This window comes from Petaurus breviceps, unplaced genomic scaffold (assembly GCF_028583685.1).
Source record: "Petaurus breviceps papuanus isolate PSGF00001 unplaced genomic scaffold, PetGlider_PUasm1.0 181, whole genome shotgun sequence".
In the NCBI taxonomy this organism is placed as follows: domain Eukaryota; kingdom Metazoa; phylum Chordata; class Mammalia; order Diprotodontia; family Petauridae; genus Petaurus; species Petaurus breviceps.
The window spans coordinates 5,378,756-5,398,546 of NW_027185784.1; the positions used below are offsets into that span (position 1 = coordinate 5,378,756).

At 37.4% G+C, this 19,791-nt stretch overlaps 2 protein-coding genes across 6 annotated transcripts in view; one reads left to right on the top strand and one right to left on the bottom strand.

Moving 5' to 3' along the window:
* The window catches only part of ASB15 (ankyrin repeat and SOCS box containing 15), a 32,176-nt gene extending 16,186 nt beyond the window's left edge, over positions 1-15,990 (top strand). For 2 of the 5 annotated variants that reach the window (XM_069087114.1, XM_069087113.1), the window contains 5 exons: positions 2,706-2,951; positions 3,469-3,640; positions 5,399-5,969; positions 6,548-6,701; positions 12,942-15,989. In XM_069087114.1, coding sequence (XP_068943215.1) covers positions 2,706-2,951; positions 3,469-3,640; positions 5,399-5,969; positions 6,548-6,701; positions 12,942-13,111 — 1,313 coding nt within the window. In that variant the 3' untranslated portion in view covers positions 13,112-15,989. Of the gene's footprint in view, positions 1-2,705; positions 2,952-3,468; positions 3,641-5,398; positions 5,970-6,547; positions 6,702-12,941 lie in introns of all 5 variants that reach the window. The other 3 variants (XM_069087115.1, XM_069087112.1, XM_069087117.1) reach the window with 3 other exon arrangements.
* NDUFA5 (NADH:ubiquinone oxidoreductase subunit A5) overlaps positions 1-19,791 on the bottom strand; it is a 306,556-nt gene that overhangs the window by 54,718 nt on the left and 232,047 nt on the right. The window lies entirely within an intron of this gene.

Consider the following 19,791-nt stretch of genomic DNA (forward strand, 5'->3'; position numbering starts at 1 on the left):
AGCTTTCCAAGTTCTTACAAGTTGGGTACTAGATCAAAGGGACTCTGGGTAGAGTCATAGGGGTTCAGTGGTCAGTCCTTCATTATACTATACATGAAATTTAGTTTGATATCATAGAGAAAGGGCCTGATTTAAAGAAGAGCTGGAGTTCAAATTCTTTCCCTGACAGTTGTTAGAAGCTCTGGGAGCTTGCGCTATCAATTATTCTTCCTCTCATCTGCAATATTTCCTTATTTTCTTGTTTCTTCATTAATACCTACCTTTAAAAAAATTTCACTTGACCCTAACATCTCCCCCCTCTTTCAACTATCAACCTATCTTTCCCCTCCCTTTCACTGCTAAGTTCTCAGAAAGAGTTGTGCACTCTCACTATCTCTATTTCCTCAGCACACAAAATATATTACTTCTGCATCTCTGTTTTCCTATTCTTTATCTTTCTGTAAGATACAACAAAGGTGATAGATAGTTCCTTCATGTAACCTTCCCTAATCTTCCTGGCTGAAACTATTCTTTCTTTACTCAAGTATTTTTAAATTATTTTATTCTTAACTTAAATACCAAAAAAGAGCATTTCTGTACACACAGAAGAAAACAATAAGAATATTCTATCTGAAACTGTAGATCTCCATTTCATGACACTTGCTTTAAAAAAAGCATATATAAATTATATATAATGTACAAAATATATATGCAAAAACGTACATGATAAATTGCATGTGTGTACACACACACATACACACAAAACACTGTTAGGCACTAGGAAACAAGTATGAAAAATGGCATGGTCCTTCCCCTGATGAAGGTCATAATCAAAAGGGAAGAGATAAGATGTATTCTTAAATATGATAATTTTAATATAAAGGCAAAGAACAGATCCACAGAATGTTATCATAAAAAAATGAGTAGGGAGAAATCATTTTAGGTTGAAAAGATCAGGGAAAATTGCAGAGGAGGTGTTGCTAGTTTCTTTGAAGAAAGGAGATTTCAACTGGTACAGATAAGGAAAGAGACAAAGTGTTCTAGACATTGGACATAATCTGTGTAAAAAGTACAGAGGCAGAAAGGGTCAGGACAAGATTGGATAACAGCTAGTGGTCTAATTTGGTTGGAATGTAGAATGAATGAACTATAAAACTGGGCTGGAAAGGTAGTTGCAGAGGGTCTTAAATACCAGGCTAAGAAGTTTATAAAAAAAAATAAAGCTTACTGAAAATAGTCAATCAGTAAACATTTATTAAGTACCTATTACTTGCTAGGGACTGTGCTAAGTGCTGGGGATATAAGAAAGGCAAAAACACTCCCTATTCTCATGGAATTTGCAGTCTAATGGGGGAGACAACATGCAAACAAGTATATACAAACAAGATATAGACAAAGATATAAAAAGTTTTTAAGCAGGGAGGGTGATGTTATCAGACGTGTGCATTAGATAGATTAGTTTGAGAGTTACCAGAAGGATGGATTAAGGGGAACAGAGACTGGAAGCAATAAGACTACAAACATAATGCTCATTCCCTGGAATGAAAACTTCACCATTTTAAGCCTCAGAAAGTCATAGAAGTCACACACTAGGATTAAGGACCTGGAAATGCTGATGCCATCATGAGATGTGTTCATATGTTAAAACGTAGGCTTGTCCCAACCTTTACTCCATAGCATTTAAATGATGCACTCTGTTCTTTCTCTGTAGAACTCTAGTGATCAGTCTGAAATCACAGACTGCTAACGCTTGTGTTACATAACCTGCGGGTCATTTCCCCCTCCTGGGTTATAATTTGTCAGAAGTACTAAAAAAGAAGACTTTTCTCATCTAATATATGTATATACCAGACTCTCCCCTAGCAAGTGTTTTCACCACTGACACACAGCTTCTGAAGGCAGTTCCATAAGAGGAGATCCTAAAGTGTTTGAACTAAGGTAGCAGCAGTAAGATAAATGGATTTTCTCCCAAGGGGAAAGCTAGGTAGCACAGTGGATAGAGTGCTGGGCCTAGAGTCAGGAAGACTCATCTTCCTGGGTTCAAATATGGCCTCAGACACTTCCAAACTGTGTGACCCTGGACAAGTCACTTAATCCTGTTTTCCCCCAAGTTGCCTCATCTATAAAATAAACCAGAAAGAAATGGCAAACATCAGTATCTTTGCCAAGAAAACCTCAAATGGGATCATGAAGAGTCAGACATGACTGAAAACAACTGAACAATAAATTTTCTCCCAAGGTTGTCTCCATTGTATCAGTAGTCATTGGGATTTTTAAAGTTCCAGCATATTTATTAAACCATTATCTTACCCAATATGTAGTGATTTTATTCATAATATTTTTTTTGTTTTGAAAAGCAAAACCACAAAATCTTAGCACAAGCTCAAGGAGGGAAGGACTATGTTCATGCAAAAATCTTTCCCCTGTGAGTCCTAAAGTCGTTGGACTGCAGTGACATGTTCTATGGAAAGCTGATTCCTCCTTAAGACTCTGAAGTAAAAAGCGTAACAGTCAACTTGGGTGGTTGCTCACAGAATCTAAGAATTGTAAGGGCCATAGAGGCTATAGAGACCATCTCAAATCTGATGAATTATCCCTTCTAAAACATCCCCATCAAGTGATCATCCAGCCTTTTCTTCTGATTGTAGCTTTTAGTATGCAAAATAGAAGGGTAAATATATAAGTGATCAGTTAAATTTTATCTGTGCTCTTTTTATGTTTTCAAGCTATAAGAAAGGGTTCCTATGACATGGTGTCCCTTCTGATTAAACATAACACTAGCCTCGACCTGCCATGTATCAAAAGATGGTCAGCGATGCATGAGGCAGCCAAACAGGGCCGCAAGGATATTATTGCTCTGCTTCTAAAGAATGGAGGAAATGTGCACCTGAGGGATGGATTTGGAATTACACCTTTGGGTGTTGCTGCTGAGTATGGTCACTGTGACGTGTTGGAACATCTCATCCATAAAGGTACATGGAAAGAAATTGGACTAGTAAAAGTTATCTGTTATGAGTGCCTAACAGTGCCTTATAAATACATAGTCAGAAGTTATTACTGGATAAATGAATGAGTGAAGTTGAAGTTTACCACTTATTATTATGGGGTATTATGGACCCTTTCTGGCAAAAACATGGGAGGATATGTATAAGAGTTGTAACAAATGATTAAACTAGTTGCAATCTATGTGATTGGAGGGAAAATCCACATACTGGCATACTCTTGTACACATCAGCACAGTTCTTAAAGGGGAGTAGTAGGCCTGAGGAGCTGATTTCTTAGGTTACTTCCAACACCATGGTTGTATCAGATCTTTACGATATGTTACACAACTGCACTTTAGTGTCTATAAGGTCTATCCTATTTGTTGTTGTTGTTTTAAGGTTAACATCTACTAAAAAAGGAAAAAATGAAGACAGGCAATTTTTAATGTGAGAAGAATTTCACCAAATTTATACAGACATCCTTATGACAAATGTCTCATCCTAGGTGGTGATGTTTTCGCTTTGGCGGATGATGGGGCTTCTGTGCTGTTTGAGGCAGCTGGAGGAGGTAATCCTGACTGTATTTCTCTTTTGTTGGAATATGGAGGAAGTGGAAATGTGCCTAATAGATCAGGACACCTCCCTATTCATCGCGCTGCTTATGAAGGACATTACCTGTAAGTAGGACCCAGAAGACGCATGCAGAAATTGTGTTGGTTCTCTCCTCAAGATCCTCTAATTATTCCATAATTAGTGAAAAACTAAAGGTGCCTTTTCTGAAATTTTGCTTGTAGGCTAGAACCAAAATTTAAACTTTTAAAAATGACTTCACTACAAAGTATTATCATAGATCTAGAAAGAGATTGGACCTGTGTCCTCTAACTCCACTGTACCAAGCTCTGCCATAATGCCTTATATTGATTTTTCAAAGTGATAATTTTTATAGCACACTAGCCAATCCACACTAGAACTAATAGGTAATAGATAAGGTTAGATTGAAATGTTCCATTTTTTATAGACTTAATTATCCACAGTCTGTACAAATAGTTGGAGGGATTTTATTACTCAATGTGTCATTAACCTCTATAGCAAGCAGTAAAAAACTACTATTACTAATAGTAACCAACCATGTGATGGCTGTTGAATACTTCTCAAAGGCTCAAAAGCCAAGTTAGCAAAGTCACTTGGCTACAGATTGATCAATAGTACATTATACTTCAGAACTTCAAAGAAATGCAATATCATCAGTGTGGGAACTGTCTCAGTTAAAACAGACAGTAAGTCCTCCATGCCTTAGTAGACGGTTTTTCTAAGTTACTGTGGCTGAAATATTTGTCTAGGTGATGGCTTCTCCAGTCAGCTAGGCTGATCAGAGGGCAACTGGCATACAGTCCATCACTGGCTCATACTTGAAACCTTTCTACCTTGGTAGGGCCTGCCAGAGTCTATGCTCTGCTGACAAAGCCTTCAAGAACCCAGGGACATGTCCACACCTTGTTGAGATTTGAGGGTTAAATTCACAGTGCTACATAAATGAGATTAAATGAGACACTTTGTTTTACTTGGATTTATCCCAGTGTCCATAAATTCACACATGATAGCTCTAAATTTGATGCCATAAGAAATCAAATTATCTCTAATTATATCATTCATACATGATCTAGCTGAGCAGTCAAGTGTGAAAAGTTCACAACCATTTATCACCTCCTCTAGAAACTGCGTGAATGGTGATCATGTTTAATTTGATTGGCATTTCAGTGAAATAGTAAAGTCTTCTGTTTTTGGCTAAACCAAAAATAGGGAATGCATATCCATTATATTATTTTACAGAGATTTCTCACCTTCGTGTAACAAGGTAAAATATTCAAGAGTGTTATTTGGCAACTAAACCTGACCTTCCATTTTATAATCTTAAAGGACTTCTTAGTTGCCTATATGCATAACACTGTTCAACTTAGAAATTTTGGGAGGGGTCCAGACCTGTATGTCTTTGGATTGGAGCATTTCTTCAAGTCAAAAATTTTCTCTATTCATGCAAATCACCAACTCTAATTTATGATCTTAAAGAGTTTACTCAGCTATAGTGAAGTTAAGTGATTTGCTCATGGTCATACAGCCAACTTGTGTAAGGGGCAGGACATGAAGCCAAGTCTTCAAAGGCCACTGTCTCCAAAGCCTATACTGTGCTGTTTCTGTTAAATAAAATAAGTGTTGATTATCCAGAGAAACTCTGAAGAGTCTCTAAGGAAACAAGAATCAGAACCAAAAATAAAGAACAGGAAGATAAAAAGCTAACAATTATTAGGAAGACTATACATAGGATTAAATTGTTTTGTATCAAAATGTGTTTAGAAGGAAAAATAGGATTTCATGAGGAAGTTCGTTGGGTTTTTTTTTCCATTTAAGTAGCATGGATATTTGACACTCTTTTTCAGGGCTCTGAAATATCTCATCCCAGTAACATCCAAAAATGCAATACAGAAAAGTGGGCTAACCCCCATTCACTCAGCAGCTGAAGGCCAAAATGTTCAGTGTCTGGAATTACTCATTGAAAATGATTTTGATGTCAATACTCCCCTGGCTGATCACATTTCTGAGAACTATGATGATGGAAGGAAGACTGCACTGTATTTTGCTGTTTCCAACAATGATATCCTCTGTACAGAGGTTCTGTTGGCTGCGGGTGCAGATCCAAACCAAGATCCCCTTAACTGTCTGCTTGTGGCAGTGAGAGCTGGCAATCATGAAATTGTCAGACTGCTTCTCTCCCATGGAGCAAATGTCAATTGTTACTTCATGCATGTGAATGACACCAGGTTCCCCAGCGCCATTCAATATGCTTTGAATGATGAGGTAATGCTTAGGCTGTTGCTGAATAATGGCTATCAAGTGGAGACGTGCTTTGATTGCATGCATGGGGACATCTTTGGAAATTCCTTTGTGTGGTCTGAGATTGAAGAAGATGTTCTCCCTGGATGGACTTCTTGTGTAATAAAAGATAACCCGGTAAGTTGCTTCCCATTTTTCTTTAAGTTTTGTTATAATTTTCCCTTACTTATCAACTTTACAGTGTTGTATATGGAGAGCTTGCATGTTCATGTATACACACACCCCTATCAAATACCTATAATAATATATAAAATAGATGATATAAAGTTCCAGTTTACATTTTGAATTAGAGTTGGGTCAAACTGAGTGCAGAAGATTTGGAAAATATTTAAAAACATAGGGTTCGGGTTTTTGGATGAAACACTGACGAAAGGTAGAAGCAAGCATATTTTACCAGTTATTATTGAACATGATCATTTCAGACCCAGTCATATTTCTCTGCGATGATAGTTTCATAAAAATAATAAAATAATTTTCCAGTAATTTTGATTTTATCCTAAGGAAGATCCTACAGCTCTACTCAAGAGATGAAACAACCCTTTACTTGGGACCTTTGTTTTCTGCAAAGTAGGGGGAGGGGAGAGTATTTTTTAGTTACTTCATTATAAATAAGTTTCTAGGACATATATATGCATACTCATATATATATATAGTGCTTTAAAATACTAATCTGTATATTTTTAAAATTCTTTCAGTTCTGTGAATTTATTACAGTTCCCTGGATGAAGCATTTGGTGGGTCGTGTTATGCGTATTTTAATAGATTATATGGATTATGTCCCTCTATGTGATAAACTAAAGTCTATGCTAGAAGTACAGAGAGAATGGCCAGAAATTCGCCAAATATTAGGTAAAAATAAAAATTTGTGATTAAAATTTTGTGTTTTAACTCAACTGAAATTAGTGCCACAGCTTTTTTTTTTTTAAAGCAATCGGGGTTAAGTGACTTGCCCAAGGTTACACGGCCAGTTATTTCTGGGTATGGTGCTGAGTATCTGAGCCCGGATTTGATCCAGGTCATCCCAACACTGGAGCTGGTGCTCTTACTCGCTGTGCTACCTGGCTGCCCCAGTACCACAGCTTCTTACTGCTTTCCTTGATAGCTCATTTTTAAGCTTTGCATTTTTATGTCTTGAATCATGTTCCAGTGTTCTTTTATTGGTTTCAGCATCTCTCTTTCTATAAGAAGTTTCTCTGATATTTTTCTGTCTAACATACATAATTGAGAAGTTCCCCATAAGACTGTAAATCAAAAACCTGGCTTCTTTAAAGCTATGACCTTGAGCCTCAAGAGGCTTGGCTTCTTCCTGGCCCTTTCAACAGCAAATATTCTGACATCAGGCAAGTAATTTGACCTCTCTTGACTTCAATTTCTTCATCTAAAAGATGAAATAAATTTGGACTGTATGTTCTCTAAGGTCTCTTCCAGCTCTAGAGCCTATGGGTCTATGACATATACAGTAAGGTTGTCTTTCTTTGTCACTGCTTTATTTATTAAGATTCTTCCTTACCTTTGAACAAATTTTTAAAAAGTTTTTATAACAGCAATAAACTTATAAGATTGTAAGATAAAAATGAGCACATAAGTAGCATTGTTATAGTAAAGTTTATTGAAAACATCTCCACAAAAGATATAGCTTTAGTTATAGGACAGCAACAGGAGTAGAAGAAAAAGTCCCCTGGTGTGTGACGCTTCACAGTAAACTATAATTTGATCTGGAAAATGGTATTAGGAAGCCTGCTTGCATATTAGTTAAATGGGATTTAAGAAAACATCTTTAGATTTTTGAAACTTGATATTTTAAAAATGGACAGTGGAAAGATTCATGGTTCAGGGAAGCAAGTTGCATCACATTGCCAGTAATAATCTGCATGAAGAAAGTGGTAGGAAAAACATTAAGGACATGGATGACCAAAAAAAGAGGTGGCCATATAGCAAGTGTCAAGACTAATACACTGACAGTTCACATGTTGCCCTAGTATTCACAAAATAACGAAAGAACCAGATGGTACCCATCAATTCACTGAGCAGACTCCACTTTGGAGAATTCATGGAAAGATGTGGACAAGAATTACATCAGATGAGAGAGCATGGATGGGTCACAATCTGCTCCAGTGGAAGGCATGTTCAGGCTAATGAAATCACAGGTCTGTTGAAATATTGAAGTTTTTTTAAATTTGAGACTTTTTAGGTTTATAATACTTATCCCTTGTTATAATAAGTTAATAATATATAGTAATATAATATATAAATAAAATCATCATCATAATAAGTTAATATTTGTTCCTTGGATTTCATAACAGGAATAAATTGTTCTCAGAGATGAAATAATCTATGCATCACACAGGTGCTCTGCTTATTGAGCTAAAGTAATAAAATACAATCCCATTCCTGAAAGGCCAAGCCCTAACCATTTAGGAACCTGAAAATGTAAAACAGAATCTTGAGCTGAATCCAAACTGGCATACAAACTGGTAGCAAGAATTTGGGTGTTGTTAAGGTTTTTGTTGTAGTCACAGAGCCTGTTACACTAATTAAAACTGAATTTGAAAATCTATGGATTGTAGTAGCAATGAATTTAAGTGAGTGGACAGGGTGTATGTTTCTGACCAGCTGGAAAAGATCATAAACCAGCTAGAGAGAAATACCTTTAAATTTTGAAGCATCCAATGCAACGCAGACCTTTCCCATATGTAAGAATGAGGGTAAATTAAGTCAACCTGTCCTTTACCCCACTCTACTTAGAATGCCAAGATGCTATGCCCCAGTGCCTTAACCAGGTAAAAAAAAGTCTTTATTTGAATCAGTCAATCATAACTTTAAACTAAAGGTGGAAAAAGTCTTAATTGATTTAGATGTCCTTAAAAGGTACTGGATTAAGTGGAATGATATCATACCAGAAGTATATTCAGATTGGTTGCAGAAACTCGGTTATTATTGTTATTACTATTCTCTGTGGATTGCCTATAACATAGCAAAAGAGTTCAGAACCTAGAAATTCAAGCATCTAGCAGCTTATGGTGGAAGTCCTCTAGCCAAGTCTCTGAGAATCACTTAGAGGCAAGGAGAAGAGTCCTGGACTCTGCCTCAGTCTCCCCACTTCCTCTTGGCCAGAGTAAGACAAATCAACAAGCCTTTATTAAGCATTTACTATGCACCAGGCACTGTGTGAAGCACTGGGAACACAAATATGAGTGCAATGAAAGATAGGTCTTGACCTGAAAGAGTTGACATTCTAATGAGGGAAGACAACATATAAAAAGAAGCTGAAGAGTGGGGAGTGGGAGAATGTGTCCATGTGAAGGCATGACAGAGAAAAGCCAGAGAATCAGAAGCAGAGCCCAGAGTGGAATAAGGGAGTGAACATAGCTGGCCTGGCTACTTTCCTTAAAATGAAGGCTCTTGGGGCGGCCAGGTAGCACAGCAAGTAAGAGCACCGGCTCCAGTGTTGAGAAGACCTGGAGATCGAATCCCGGGCTCAGACACTTAGCACCCACCCAGAAACACCTGGCCGTGTAACCTTGAGCAAGTTACTTAACCCCAATTGCTTAGGGGCGGCCAGGTGGCTCAGCGAGTAAGAGTACCAGCTCCAGTGTTGGGACGACCTGGAGATCGAATCCCGGGCTCAGACACTCAGCACCACACCCAGAAATAACTGGCTGTGTAACCTTGAGCAAGTTACTTAACCCCGATTGCTTAAAAATATTAAAAAAAATAAAATAAAATGAAGGCTCTGGGAATAACTAATCAATCAGAGGAATGGGCTGCAGGCGCCTAAGGTCTTCCAGAATAAAAAGGCTGCTGTGGTATAGTGGAGAAAATCCAGAGAGTCAAGAATAGAGCCCTGAGAGGAATTAAGGAGATCAGCATCCTAGGAGTCCCTAAAACTGATGAGGATATTGTCTGCACCAGAAACAAAGGGGATGAATTGAGGAAAAGGAGCTCCAAGGCTCTCTGAGGCAATAAGTAGCACTCAAGCTCTGGGGCCCCAATCTGTTGGTGTGAATGGGGGTTGACAATGAAGCTCCATAGCATTTACTGACCATACATGATCTCATTTGACCCTTAGAACAACCTTGTGAAGTAGGCAGGTCATCAGATGATGAAAGGTTTAGAAAGGTTAAGTGATTTACCCAAGGGCACATAGTAAATGGAAGAACTGGGACTATGATTCAGTGCTCTTTCCTACTATAGTTCTGTGAATTTGAATTCTTGGTCAACTGAATGTACAATCAACTGATTCCCTCTCTTGAGCTGAGAAGGCAGAATCAGAGGAGTTTTTATGACAACTAAAAGCAGAGTTTCAAGAATTTAAAAGGCAAATGTTCTGTTATTGCTTTTATATTTTAATTAAATGATATGTATGAATTCACTACAAAAGATTGATGCATGATTTTAGCATAATTTACAATACCAATGTGTCATACCAAAGGGCTGTCAGTTCAAAATAAGATGACAGAATCTCAGAATTTGAGTTGGGAGGAACCTCATCAACCATCTACTCCAACCTATAGCCAAAAGGAATACCCACTATAGATGACAAGTGTTTTCTCACCTCAGTTTGAAGACCTCCAAGGATGGAGAACCTACCACTCCTTGAGTTAGCCCATCCTATGTGTGTTAAGAGGCCTAATGCTTAGCAAGTTTTCCCCAATATCAAGCCTAATCAATTTTATAGATTTAGTCCTTCAACACCTCTACAAAAATCCTACCCTGCTGCCTCATCACAACATGGAGCAACCCTTAGTTCTTAGAGATTATGTCGATGAAACTTGAGTTCTGGTAGAACCTACTAATATTATAAACTTTGTATATAGGTCAAACAATAGGTGAAATGACTATGTTGTCTGAGGACCAACCCAGCTCAGATCAGAAGCTAAGTCTTTTCACCAGACTTGGTTACCAGCTGATGACATTTTTTTCTTTTTTGGGTCACACCAACTCAGGCATCTAACACTGAGTACAGGAACTGTGAGATCCATCATTCAACAGAGTTTTCAAGCCAATAGAATCATAGATCCTTAGAGGATTTAAGTACTTCTTCAGCACCTACACAAAAGACCTACTCCATTGCCTCAGCAAGGCTTGAAGACAACACTAGATTTCTGAAGGCTATGTGCCATTGGAGCATAAGCTCTGGCAGACTGAACAGAACTAGAGAGTCTCCTAGTTATATAGGCCTGGTCTCAGACTATATACATTTCTTGTCTAAGGACCAACTTAGTTGGTAAGTTCAGAGAGAAGTTTATCACCAGAAAGTTAACAGCCAAGTAATGACTTTTTCAGCTCATAAAAAACATTTGCTGAAGTATAAGGGCATTGCAGTTTGCCTCAGTGGAGCATGTCTTCATATTCAGATTGAATTTCAGATTGAATATTGAAGCATTACTTCAACTTGTGCAGACCAGTCAATTACAATGAATGTACCTGGCCACTGGATGTCAGTGTTGTTCTATTTAAACAACAAAATGGGTTTATTAGGGAGTAAAGTAAAATTACAGTATGCTAAAAGTAGAGGTAATGATTCTGTTCAGCATGGTTATCAGCATTCTATATTCAAACCATTGGGAAAGAGTGTTTCAATAAAATTCTTATGTCTGACTGTTGGCACAACATTTGACAAAGGTGATTAGTTAAATCACTTTGGGATAAGATCACTAATTGTCCAGAATGACATGCTAATATGATTACACTTATTGTAATAAATGTATTTTGGAGGCTCTAGGCCTGGGATTTAGATGGCATAGGGAACTCTCTGAAAGGAAATTCTTTCTTACCAAAACAGATCTAATAATAATGATAGCTACCATTTATATAACACTACGTAGCAAGCACTTTTCTAAGTGCTTTACAATTATTATTTCATTTGATCCTCACAACAACCTTGGAAGGTAGGTACTATTATATCCATATTTTACAGATGAGGAAACTGAGGCAAACAGAAGTTACCGTGTTTCCCCGATAATAAGACCTATCCCGAAAATAAGCCCTCACCTTACTGTGTAAGATTCCTCTAAAATAAGCCCTCCCCCGAAAATAAGCCCTATTGAGATTGCTACTGTAGTGAAGGTGATCCCCTGCGCTACACGCTACATTACAGTACCCTCTGTATGCACCGTCCCCCCCCAGGTGAAACACATGCCGCGCTCCAAGCTGCATCCAATCAGAGCTGCAGCAGTGAGCGCGTCATCCTGCTCTTTATTGAATTCATTATTGAATAAAGGTACATTTTTTTGTTCACATTTACCTGTTTATTAAAATTGCTGTCAATGTTCATTAAAATAAGCCCTCCCCTGAAAATAAGCCCTCTGGTGTTTTTCTGTCCAAAAAAAAAAATTATAAGACAGTGTCTTATTATCGGGGAAACACGGTAAGTGACTTTTCCAGGATCACACAGCTAGTGCACACTTGAAATCAGACTCCTGACTCCAGGACCAGTGTTCTATCCCTGCTTCTGTCCCACAACTTAAAGTTTTAAGAGAGGTCACTGAGTGGTAAAATGTCTGACCCATGGTCATACAACTACTTTGGGTCAGAAATGGGACTTGAGCCCAAGTGTTCCTGACTCTGGTGCCAGCCCCCTATCCACTAGCTGTGCTGCCTTTATAAAAATACAAAAAGTCTAAATGGTAAAATAAGTTGCCATCTGGTGCTTAACCAAAGTAGGTTGATATTAAATTTTTAGAAGAAATTGAAAATGTTACTGAGGTATAAATATAACAGAGGCATAAATTTGAAACTGATCCTATATTTGAAATGACACATGGGTATAATAACTTCAAAGGTATATGATAAACTTGAGGCAGAAGTTATCTGTATATTCAGGAAATGGGTAGGACAAAGACCACAGGAAGTACTGTACAAATGTCATTCTCTAATAGGGCCTAAAAAATGAGTAGAAAACAACAATTAACATTTTGAACATATTCTTCCTTTAGCAATCTGTCATAATAATTTAAGATGAACAAGAATTGGGATTTTCATAATAAACGTTTGTTCCCAAAATGCATATCCATATTTTTCTGCAACAGAAAGTCTCATCATTGGTCTGTTTGATAATACCTCCCTGCCTTTTTTTTTCTTTTTTAGAGAACCCCTGTTCATTAAAGCATTTGTGTCGACTACGAATTCGAAGACTTGTGGGACTAAAGAGACTCTGCAAACCAGAATTTATAGAGAAGCTTCCTCTACCAACTATCTTAAGAAAATACATCTTGTTTAAAGAATATGATCTATATGGACAAGAACTGGGGTTATGATTCCTAACAAGTTTTAAAAATCATTCCTTTCAAGTTTGTCATTGGAATTATTCAGCACACAAGTATATTTAAAATCCTTTAATAATTCTGTTAAGCAAAACTTTCTTTTAGGAGAATGTCTTTTGTAGCTCAACTTTTTTACTTATACTTTTATTTAGACTTTTAAAGTCATCTTATATCTCTGACTTTGACATCTCCTGAGGGTGTGACAGGAAGAGATAGTCATCTCATGGAATTCAGCTGGCCAGGCATGGTCACTGAGTTATCCTCATTCACTTGTTTTCTCTACCAAGGATTGTTGCTTTGTCTCAGTAGTATTAACTGTAATCCATTCTTTTATAACTTCATTTTTTCATTAGACATTTGTTCCAATCCATAATTTCCCTTTCATTTGTATGTTCCCCAAATGGCAGAATTACTCTTTTTGGAATGAACAAACAAAATTAGTTAAGAAAATATTATTTTTAAACTCTCTTATTTTCTTATAATATAAACTTCATGTGCTTGGTTTGAACTGTAACAAATCATGTATTTTATTTTATGATCTTAATGTAAGGTCTTAACAAATGCTGATTAAGCTACATTGATTTCTATTACTTCAATTCTAAGAGGAAAAATAGTCATGAAGATGTTAGCCTGAGATATGGCATTTTAAGGTATGGAGCTACTCTAACATAACTTTGGCATTTTCTTGTTTCTTCCTTTAATTGATTTCTGGGTAAATTAACTAAAAGAAATATCAGATTCCAAATATTTAAGCTAACTCAACATGTGGACTGACACTAAAGAAACTCTCTTGACATTCATGGAGGAGAAAAAAAAATATGCCCTCCATAACTGAAGCAATCACTAACATCCAGAAGAGATTTTATCTTTCTCCCACCAGATTGTAGATTAGTTGTATTTTTGTTTTCCAGGGGGCTCAGTAAGAAAGGGGAGGAAGTGTTTCTCATATTTTAACTGGGAGACAGGAACAGCTTGCACCCACTGATGAGGCTAAGAAGACGCTAAAGCAACCCTGGCTCCACAGCCTCATCATGACAAGCTTCTGGATGCTGTCTTTCATAAGGCTGAGATCTCCCACGCTCTTTGTTCACTATGAGATCTGTTTAGCATTATACAGAAGGTCTGGATATCACTGAATACCTTCTAAACATAAAATAATTTCTGGTTTTCTGTGTGCTGATATTCATGAAATATCACCTTACCTGGTTTAAAGTAAATTCAATTAGTTTCTTGAAGCAAAATGAAGAACACAGTGTAAGTCAAATGGGATATTTTCAGGTTTTAGAACTAATAAAAAGAAGTTGGAATTATGTATACATATTGTAATATTTTATAGCAGATATTAGGAAGAGATTTCCTATTGTTACATTACAGCAGCACACGTTTCATCACTTAGAAAAGGGGGATGATTTGTAAGGATCAGAAAGAATGGAAACTCCAAGGAAGAAAACTAATGTTTGTGTAAGTGTGCCTTTGTAACTTATGAAGCTCTAAGTGTGAAAATATAATGCAACTGTTACATATCCAGAAGATTGTTGTGTTACTACAGCCCTTGGACACAAAGATCATTGGACTTGAAGTCAGGAAAACCTGCTATTCAAATATAGCTTTAGCTACTAATTAGCAAAGACAATGTGACTATAATGTAATTACACAAAGTGACCCTGGGGATTTAACAACTTTGGGCCTCAATGGCCTCATCTTGAAAGTGAAGTAGTTAGACTCAGTGACCTGTAAGGTTCCTTCTAGTTCTAAATCTATGAACCAAAATTGGATCTCCAAAATTGGCTTTCTAAAATTAGGACCTCTACCTCCTTGAGACAAATTTTTATAATTAAAACATTTTGTCTGAATACAACTGACACTTCCAAGACAAACCTTAACACAAAGTAAATTTCCCCCAAACAGTTAAATCCAACAAACATTTATTAGTCCCCACTATATGTAAGACACCATGCTAGTTGCTGATGCTAGATGAGCACCATGCTAGATATAAAGGCAAAAATGAAACAATCCCTGGCCTCAAGAAATTTGCATTCTCCCAGAGAGAAACCATTTATACAAACCTTATAAACTTTTCCTGAGGAAAGGAGTACCAACAGCTGGGGGTATCAGGATTTAAGAGGTGTTACCTGAGCTGACCCTTGAAAAAAGCTAGAGATTCTAAGAAGCAATGGTGAGAGAATGAATTCCTCTCCCCAAGACTGTCCAATAGTTACTGGGCCTCATAGTACCCAAGGCCTTCTACTTTTATGGTGTCCTGATTGTTAAAATAAAGGAAAGGGGTCTGCTTTATCTTTAGTAGCTCAGTACCAGCATTATAGGGCAGCTAGGAAGCATAGTGGATACAATGCCAACCCAGCAGTCAGGAAGACTCATTTTCCTGAATTCAAATCTGGCCTTCGACACTTACTAGCTATGTGACCTTGGGCAAGTCACTTAACCCTATTTGCCTCAGTTTCCTCATCTGTAAAATGAGCTGGAGAAAGAAATGGAAAACCACTCCAGTATCTTTGCCAAGAAAACTCCAAATGGGGTCACAAAGAGTCAGACGTGACTGAAAACAACTGAACAACACCACCACTTGTATTATAAGTTGTATTTGACTTGATTATTGTTGTCCTTTGTTATTGTCTTTGTTTATATCGCAGTGGCCATTGTATGTATTCGTTGTCTTTGCTTTCTTTATTCTTAATTCTCTGTTGAGCTTCCAAAGTAGTAACATACTTGGGACACACAGCATTTGTGTAGACATAAATGAGATTTCTGCCTGCGTTTCAGTAACAGACCTGCATGACTTAGGAACTTCTGTGATACCAGCCAATGTGTGGATATAGTTAAGCTTTGGAATACTATTAAAAACTGTGTCAAAAGTACAAACAGATTTTCACAGTTATCCAAAAGTACTTAAGAGGTTGTTGGTTGTGTGGAAAAGTAACAGGTTGTTATCCCTAGCTTATTAAACCCCTTTCCTTTGATTTGACTATCATAATCCTGACCAAACAACTTTTGGCCATAAAGGAAGAATTAAACTAGGTAAGGGAGTGGCAAGTCCAGAGAAATAAACTTTTATTTGCTTTTCGTGATCTTTAACTTAGATGTGGTAATGTAAAAGAAGCCTGAGAATTGGTTGTTTTCTGGTGGACTTTGAGTCTAGTCATTTGAGTCTAAGAACAGGGAATTCCCAAGTTCTAATCGTGGCTTTGTCAATGACTCCACTCAAGGCCTTTTGCTGGTTACTTGGCTTTTAGAATTCACATTCCAGTCAGCAGAATGGAGAACAGCATCTCCTCTTATACTGGAAACTGGCTTTATTGTGAAAATCCCAGGATACCCTGACATTGTTTAAGGTAAAACTCCTTGGAAGAGGATATGAATATTGGTGCCAATGTGGATTATGTCAGAAGTACAAGAGATACTAAATGTTTTGTGTACTCTGTGGCCCTTTGAGATGATGGATATGGTATAGGCATTCAGGTCTTACTGTTTGGGCCCACTGAGCAAATGTAACTGGAGATGATATGTAGTACTATACAAAATGGTAAAGAATCAATATTATTGAATATATGAATATATAGCTATTTATATCCAGCCACAACACGGTAGTTTAAAAAAATATAACACTTGTGGTCACAACCCCTGTGTTCCATTTCTGACTACCACTTGCTGTGTGACCATGGTAGGTCATTCAAGCCATCTAAGTGTCAATTTCCTCAAACTATAAAATGCAGAGGAAAAGTCTATTTCAACAATGTCATTTTGAGTAAAGTACATTATATGCAGTAAAACATAATATAAATGTGAGATAGTATTATATCACAAAATCAAAAGACCACAAGAATACTATCATTTGGAGCTGGAAGAGATCTGATATCATCTAGTCCATCTACCTCATATTACAAATGAAGAAACTGAGGCCCAGAAATATCACATAGGAGGAAGTAAGTAGCAGACCTTGGGATTCAAATCCATTTCCTCTGATTCCAAATCTAGTATTTGTGTGGGGGGGTGGTAAAATAATAATAACAACAACAACAATAACAATAGTCACAAATAGAGAGGCAATATAACACGGTGGATAGCAACCCTCTAAGGCTATGAACTGTTAAGCAAACATTGATACACACTGACAAAGAGGATTTCCTCACCAGGAGTGCCATCCATTAATGAATTACAAGTTCAAATAAAAACAAATACTATCAATGATGATGGTTATAACATCAATAATAACTGCTGATGTTTACAAAAGAAATGTGGTAGTGTTGGACTTGCAGTCAGGAAAATTTGGGTTTGAATCGTGTCTTATGCCCTTCTTAGCTGGCCTGGGCAATTCACTTAACCACTCTCAGCCTCAGTTCCCTCATCTGTGAAATGGGATTAATAATAGCATCCTCCATTACAGAGTTGTCATGAGGATCAAATGAATTTGCAAATCACTTTGCAAATCTTAAAGCTTGACAAACATTATTGATTGTTAGAGCTGGAAGATTACTCAGACCTGACCTATGTGTTACTCCCAACAAAGGTTCATCCAACTTATGCTCAGAGACCTAAGGTGAGGAGGAACCCACTAACTCCTGAGTCTACTATACTTTTGTATAACTCTCATACGCCTCCAAGTCTTCTTTTCTTGAGTCTGGATACCCTTGGTCCTTCCTATGAATCCTCAAGTGTCATAAACTTAAGAACCTTCAAGATCCAGGTCACTTTCCTCTGGATTTTCTCTAGCCTGTTGTTACTAAAAGACGGTGCTCAGAACTGAACCTCATGTTCCATTGTTGTTGTTCAGTCATTTTTAATCATGTCTGGCTCTTCATGGTTCCATTTGGAGTTTTCTTGGCAAAGATACTGGAGTAGTCTGTCATTTTCTTCTCCAGCTCATTTTACACATGAGGAAGCTGAAGCAAATAGGTTTAAATGACTTGCCCAGGGTTGTACAGCTATTAAGTGTCTGAGGACAGATTTGAACTCAGGAAGATGAGTCCTCCTGACTCCAGGCAAGGCACTCTATGCACTATAGTACCACCTAGCTGCCTTGCTACTCCAATTGTGATAACCAGAGAGAGCATGATGAAGCTATAACTTTAAGTGCTCTAGATATCATTCCTCTCCTGAAGGGGTCTAAGATCACATTAGCTTTTGCATCTGCCATATCATACTCTTGATTAGTAAATATTAAACTAGTAGTCAGTATGAGCTGTTATTATTACTACAAATTGAATGATAGCCAATGTTATTGGTTCTAACACTTCCACTAGGATTCCTTGGGGGCAAACTGAGTGCTGGACTTAGGGTTGGAAAGACTTGAGTTCAAATCAGCTTCATATACTTTCTTACTGTGTGACCTAGGTAAGTCACTTAACTGTTTTCAGTCTCAGTTTCCTCATCTATAAAATGGGGATAGTAACAGGACCTGCCTCCCAGGGCAGTTGTGAAGATCAATGAGACACTGTATGTAAAATGCAAATCTTAAAGCACTGTACAAAGGTTAGCTACCACTGCGATCTGTGGAGTAACAAGAACTGCTTGGACTTCAGAGCAAATTTGTACATTTGTATAAACTTTGGAAGCAGTTGCATCTGGCCTTAGTAAACTCCCTGCCTGAAAATGAACCCAAGATAACTAGAGGAAATTGATCCCCAAGCAATCACTGCCTTTGTTTACCACCAACTTGAACCCAGTCTTCAGTTTCTGCTGTGTCCATCAAACCAAATATGACCTGAGAACTACATGATATCTATAAATGGTAATTAGTAAAACTGAGACTTTGAACTACAATGGCTGGGATTAGAGATAGCCTCATCTACAGGCAAAATAGATGACTGCCCCAATAGTATGATTTTCAGGTCACTTCTTCCTCATCATAGTTCCTATGTACTATAGTACCTAACTATTCTATACAGCCTGAAATTCTTTGAAGAGGGGACAAAGCCTTTTATTCTGCAATTCAAGATGAGGCACTATGAGAAAGGTACAAGGAACCCAGGTGCAAAGGTCTGTATTCAGACGCTTTCCTAGAGCAAGTTTTAATAATGGGAAAGGAAGGGAGACTATGAAGGTATTAATTATCTAGAATGGTGAGGCTGAAAGTCCAAAATAGATTCCCTGTCTGGGGCTAAACTTAATCCTTCTACTTAGGAATGAATTATGGAATCACAGGGCTTTAAAGAACCATGAAAAGGCATTTATATTCCATCATCCTGTCTTTTGGCAAGATTTTACTTAATTCTATGGTGAAATGATTTTTGTGTTCATCCAGGATAGAAGGAAAATGTCTCTTACTGACATGTGATCCCATGTTTACAACATTGCCTGGTAGTCCAACTGAACAATGAAATCAATTGGCACAGAGAAAAGCAGAGTGCTTCGTTCATATGTCTGCAACACATGATTTATCCCAATGGGTCTGTTGACAACACCATTAAAAGTGGGTGATGACTCATAATTTTCAAGGACAGCATACAGCATGCTGCCTCTATCAATCCTTTTGGCCCCTAAATCTAAGCAAATATATCTAGTTCCACTAGTTTCTTTGTGTTACGTTACCATCTGATTTTTTTGGTAATTTATGACTGATTTTTGCAATTTATTTTCCTAATATATGTAATTTACAGAGCCAAGATGAAAAGCATTTAGTATCTCTCAACATAAGTGTAAGGTTTTTTGTTTTGTTT